The 5665-nt window shown below is 45.3% G+C and overlaps 1 protein-coding gene across 1 annotated transcript; it reads right to left on the bottom strand.

Moving 5' to 3' along the window:
- Positions 1-473: 473 nt before the first annotated feature.
- LOC147187076 (eukaryotic translation initiation factor 5A-1-like) lies at positions 474-4682 on the bottom strand. Its single transcript, XM_086102238.1, has 5 exons — positions 4658-4682; positions 2625-2812; positions 2378-2482; positions 1511-1642; positions 474-1419 (listed from the first exon to the last, which is right to left on the bottom strand). Exons 2-5 carry the CDS (start codon positions 2790-2792, stop codon positions 1354-1356), a joined length of 471 nt encoding a protein of 156 aa, XP_085958364.1. The 5' UTR covers positions 2793-2812; positions 4658-4682; the 3' UTR covers positions 474-1353.
- Positions 4683-5665: the final 983 nt, after the last annotated feature.

Raw genomic sequence — 5665 nt, forward strand, 5'->3', positions numbered from 1 at the left:
ACGTTCTGACTCACTTTTGCGAAATTTAATGATTCATGGAAACACACTCGCACCATCTTTCTTGGTCTGGACAAGATGGGAGTTATTTTCAGGCAATGTTTACTTGGAAACTTATGTTACCACCTCTCCATGGCGAAGAATTCGTTTTAGAGTGAATAAGTTTGGTTTCCTTTTTACATAATTTCAAAGTTGTTTTGAAACAATTTAACTTGAATTACTAAGAGTGGGTAGGACGTTTTTCCCCTTCACTACTAATGGACCCATAACACTAGTATGGTGGATATAAAATAGCCAGACAGGTGATAGAAAGTCATTTTAGCATTTATTCAATATCCTTGATACAGGTACTCTTACTAGTGTGTTGAAATATGGTTCATTTGGACCAAAACGTATGGCTTACAGCAGGAGTGAGTTTCATCTACTCCAAGCACACTTACCAGCCATTTCAGCCAAATGATGCACAAAAGGAGACATTTTTGGAGTTTATCCATTTGTTTCAATGTTTTATTTCAGCCATCTCCGGTCAGGTGACAAAGGCCTCGAGTGAACAAAAAGTTTGCGGCCGCCACCCTCCCCAACCCGAATTTGAGTTCCTCAAACAGAAAGCTCACTGCAAAGCGCCTCCCACATGTCTGAAGCTCACACTGCATTCAAATTGCGCCTCTTGGATAAGACAAATAAAAAAAGCATTCGTTTAGTATTGGGAGGATGGCTGGGGGGGCCCTGCACGCGGTCCTCACGGCATTCTGAGGGAAGAAAATCACTCGCGTGTCTAAGTGGTATGGTGGGACATGGTGGGGGACTTCCTGGTTTTGGAATTGGTGGTGCTGGGGTGGAGCTTAAGCAGCCAGAAGTGCTCGCCGCCGCCAACATCCTGTCAATGGAGAAGCTTGACGCTGGAGGGGCGCCCCCAAGCAGATCTAATATCTAGGGAGGCCCCTCGCCTCGTTCTAAAAGATTTCTATCTAAAGAATAGTCCTAAGGGGGGGGAAAAAAAAAAAGGATGCAAAAGCTGAATCCCATTGTTGTTATTTCAACATTCAGGAATGTGAGCAACACTGCGAAGGCGAAAATAAGCAGATGCAAGGAGCAGCTGATAATGATTTTTGTCTTTTGAAGTCATTTTCTACAAAGTCAACGCGTTACCCCCAAAAATGTGAGCGATCAGGCAGCGAGCTGCGCCCAAATATTCCCGACAGCGATGGGAGAAAGCGAGATGCGAGGAAATCAAGAAATGACAAAAGGATGATTGAGGTTGTCAGTGAAGGCCAACGCTTTGGTGACAGAACCAATGAGAATGCAAGAAACTGGTTGTGGGTGGTGCTTGTTGCCGGGGCTGCAAGGTCCATCTCCTTATTTGTTGGCCAGGACCTTGGTAGCCACAGCGCACTCCTCCCCCATGGCGGACATCACGGTGACCTGCGAAGCCAGCGAGACGAGCGAGTGGTCATGTGATGGGCGCGTGGGGCGCCATGTCGGGTCACTGATGTGTGACACACGTCGGCCTCACCAGAAATTCGTCGCCCGCCTCAAACTTTGTCTCGATTTCCTTGCCGACCTCGTTGTCGGGAACGCGCAGGTCCTCCCGGATGTCGCCGTTGTCGGCCATCAAGCACATGAAGTTGTCGGTGATGTTGAGCAACTGAGAAGTGAACGCGTGGTTTCGGGGGTTATTGCCATAAATGACAACTGACAACTTGAGAGTATTACAAGAAATACCAAAGTCAGGGCAGTCAAATTAGTTTTCAGCTCACATTATAGCATGTTGAAGCAAAGGAACTGTGATTTGAGGAGTTTCAGACAAATATAGGGGTTTGCCGCGATCTTGGCTGTTGAGGGACTATGTTGACGTGAGTTCAAGAGTTTCATGTAGACAAATGGAGTGATGTGCTACCATTTTGGGGCAAAGGCACTACTGAAGTCAACTGAGAAGTTCCAATGAGACAAAAGGGTGCTTTGCTGCCAAAGAACTACATCCAAGTAAACTGAGGAATCTCACAGAGACAAAAATGTTGCCGGTATCTTTGTGTTACAGACTTTGTTGAAGCGAGTTGGTGTTTTGATTTAGACTAGATCGCTTTGCCACCACCTTGGCGTTCAGGTGCCGTCAATGACGAGGTCTCATTACAACAACAACAAAAAAAAGTCAAAGAACTATGTCAAAGTGAGGCGAGGAGTTTCATGTAAACCAAAGTCAGCACCTTTGTGTAAGGGACTATCCATTGAGGCGAGGAGTTGTATTTCGAGAAAAAAATTGCGATGAAAAGACTAAACCGGGTATCATGAGAACACCATGAGTTTCACACCCGCGTTCGAAAGAGTATGGCTCAGCGTTCCACACTTGGGTGAGTGAACGGTGTGACTTGGGCGGGCATACCTGATAGTCTAGCCTCTTGATGGAGGGGACATCCATGTTGTGGGTGGAGGGGCACATATCTTCATACTTCTTCTGGGTGAAGATGTCGATGCCAGTCAAGTTAACCTGCGGAACAACAGAATTGATATTCAATAAACGAGATCTGCAATCTTTTGGTCAATGCAAAAAAATGAAACAAAAGGAGGCGTTGCCGTCACGGTCAACATCATCAGGCAGGAAGAAATGGGCACATTTTCTGGGGCATCACCTTAGCGTGGCCGTGCTTGCCAGTCTTTGAGGTGGACATCTCCACGATCTTGCAGGGACGCCCTTTGAGCACCACAAAGCCGTTCTTACGCAGGGCAGAGCACTGCATAGGATACGTGGCCGAGGCGCCGGACTCGACGGTCCCGAAGTCAAGCTCGGGATCTGACATGATGCAATGCTTCTGGGCTGCTGGAATGCAAAATTGGCACATTAGCCGTGTCACAAAAACGATACAGCATATGTGTGCGGATATATATACATATATATATATATGAGAAAAGATGAGAAAACCTTTATTAGTCTCGCAATGGAGAAATTCCCAATTCACAGCAGCAAAGTTATGAACGGAAGAAGTAGAAAACAAAATATAGGAGCTGCTGGAAAGGCAGCCACTCTCGCGGCGCCATTTTGAAGTCAAAATAACAAAAATAACACAACACAACACATAGGACACAGACAGTCGTGCAATCTTCACCACTTTTCTGCATACACTTATATATATATATATATATATATATTTTTTTTTTTTTTTTTAACAATTAAATAGAGAAGATGCTTTCACCCCACCAGACAAATCATATTGTCATGGCAATGTTTACAAGGATCTGGCTGATATTCGCGCTTTTCGAAATTGGGCAAAATGTCATTTTTTTTAAACATTAATGCATCCTAACACAATGACACCGCACCCTGGCAAAACAAATCTGATGTTAAGTTAAATAAATATGGTAAAAACAGTTATATATTGTTTAATTCATGTCTTAATTGTTGTAAGCGAATGTGTGTGTGCTTTTAATGATAACTTTAATTGAGCTTCTAAAGATATTTACAAACTAAATATGACTATCATTAGAACGAAAAAATTACTGCTTACAAGCATTTAAGAAATAAGAGCCATTGATTATGACCAAACTCTTAAGAACAAATTACCTGTGGATATTGTCACCGTTTAATGTTTGCTTTCCACAACTTCTAACGTGTCACACAAGCTCAACCATTTGCCAGAGTTTGTGGGAAAAGAGCTACAAGCGACTAAAACGACAACAACATGACGCCGGCATTCACGGATAGCTTTGAGTAAAGCGCCGAACACAAGAACTAAAGTACCAATCAAAAATGACTTTTGGTGACAGTGAAACGTGGACGCACTGACGACGCGCTCGCGTCAACACGAGGCTGCTTGCTCATTCAGCTTGATTTTAAACTATTGACTTGAATGATCGGGGCGGATAAAGTACAATATTAGATTCACCGCTCACCACAAAAATAGACACACGTGACAAAGTTAGAAGTTTGAGCTGGATGCCAACATATTAAGTTTGCAAATGCTAACTTGTGTTAGCTGGCCTGGGTTTTTCCGAATGATCCTCGGATCCGTCGTCCCACTGTCTACACGTTTCACAATTCACATTTTATCCTGACATGCCTCCAAAATGTCTTCGGTCGGTTCCGGCAGAGTTGTCGAGTGTCAATAACGGAACGTGGAAACGATCTGTGAGTCGAGATTTAATCTCGAAAAGGGGCAAAAACCACACACGCGGGGCGCTCGAGTACCGTTATCTGAGTTAGCGACGCCATGCTAAGAGCGGCTAGCCGCCTTAGCAGCCCATTCAATTAAGCCGTCATTAAAAACCACAACGGCGCCCCCCCGCCCCTCCAAAGTGCTGCGCGCGGAACCCGTTCCAAATCCGAGCCGAGCGGGCCGCTTTCCATCGGCGACCTCCGATGCGAGCGAGGAAAGCGGCCCCAAAGCGTGACCGTTAGCAGACAGAATGACAAGCGACTTGCAGCGGCCGCGCTGCAGCGAGCCAACGAAGGCCTCGTTGCCGCTCTGCTTTCATTAGAGCCTGGCCGCTTGTGCGACGACAGCCGGGCAAGCTCGCTCGAAATGCTGAGGAAAGCGACAGCTGAAGCCGCCCGGCCGGAGCCAAGCTCCGTTTGCTCACTCCCCGTTCGCCATCACCTGCGCCGGGGACCGTTATTTCCCTTCTTTTTTCCCCCTCGAGGCACAAACACGCGCCATGCCACACTTACCTTCCAAGGAAAAGAGGAGTGAAAGTGCGCATGCGCGTCCAACTTACTGCAGCACCCGTAAGAGGGAGGGGGGGCTAAGTGGCGGCGGCGGCGGGGGGGGTGGGGCCGTTTAAGTGCCCACTCCGGCTTGCCAGGTTCGAGCCCCCACATGGCAACCCGGCGCAACCATATTGAAATACAACGTTCCCTCACTTTTCGCGGGTGATTCGTTCCGCGATCCCCCGCGATATGGGAATTTACAGAAAGGAGAGGTTAATCTATTTTTTTTTTTGGGAGGGGGGGTTACATCCCTATGCGATATGTGAATTTACATAAAGGAGAGGTTAATCTATTTTTTTAGGAGGGGGGTTACATCTCTATTAAGCGATTAACTTTTTAAATGCAAATTGAAGAACAAATGGTTGCCGTTGTAAATCTTTGTACTTCTGGCAGAAGTTATTCTTCATTTGTCTTCCATTTAGAAGACAATCAAGAAGAACGATAGGATAAAAAAATTTCAGTTGCACGAGGATTTACTTTATCAACCCCACCAGGATTGTACCATTAGCTACAATGGGCGCAGGATTCTGGTTCAGGTAAGCCATTTTAAACTAAAAAAGCAACACTTTTAATGTGATTATTAAGCGTATCTTTTGTTTTCCTCCATTCACATGAATTTTTGAATGCAGATTATAGTCATTAGCTTCTCCTACAACGGTTTACTTTACTCCCCAGAGGCGCTCATCACAGAGAAAACGCATAACAGTCAGTTGATGTCTGAAAACTGCTGCCGATCACCAACATTTATGTGCACGTCTCGACTCATGCTCACTTCAACCTTTGACAACATTGGGTTGCAAATTGGATTTAGTCAGGCATGTTAGATTTAATTTACTTCAATTTGAGTATACACAATCCAAAATGGCGACCAGCTTCCGTGCTTGACACGTTCATGTCAAAATACTCTGAAAAATGTGAATCTTCCGTATTTTGCCAGTTGTGAGAACAAAAAAAAAAACCAAAGAGATG

Source organism: Hippocampus guttulatus, chromosome 21 (assembly GCF_054856545.1).
Source record: "Hippocampus guttulatus isolate MCC_2025c chromosome 21, RoL_Hgut_1.0, whole genome shotgun sequence".
In the NCBI taxonomy this organism is placed as follows: Eukaryota; Metazoa; Chordata; class Actinopteri; order Syngnathiformes; family Syngnathidae; genus Hippocampus; species Hippocampus guttulatus.

Coding starts and splice junctions, on each gene's coding strand:
- LOC147187076 (XM_086102238.1), bottom strand. CDS start 2,792: ATGTCAGATCCCGAGCTTGACTTCGGGACCGTCGAGTCCGGCGCCTCG. Junction 2,483..2,624: donor GCAAGCACGGCCACGCTAAG/GTGATGCCCCAG, acceptor GTTGTTCCGCAG/GTTAACTTGACTGGCATCGA. Junction 1,420..1,510: donor AGGCGGGCGACGAATTTCTG/GTGAGGCCGACG, acceptor CTGGCTTCGCAG/GTCACCGTGATGTCCGCCAT.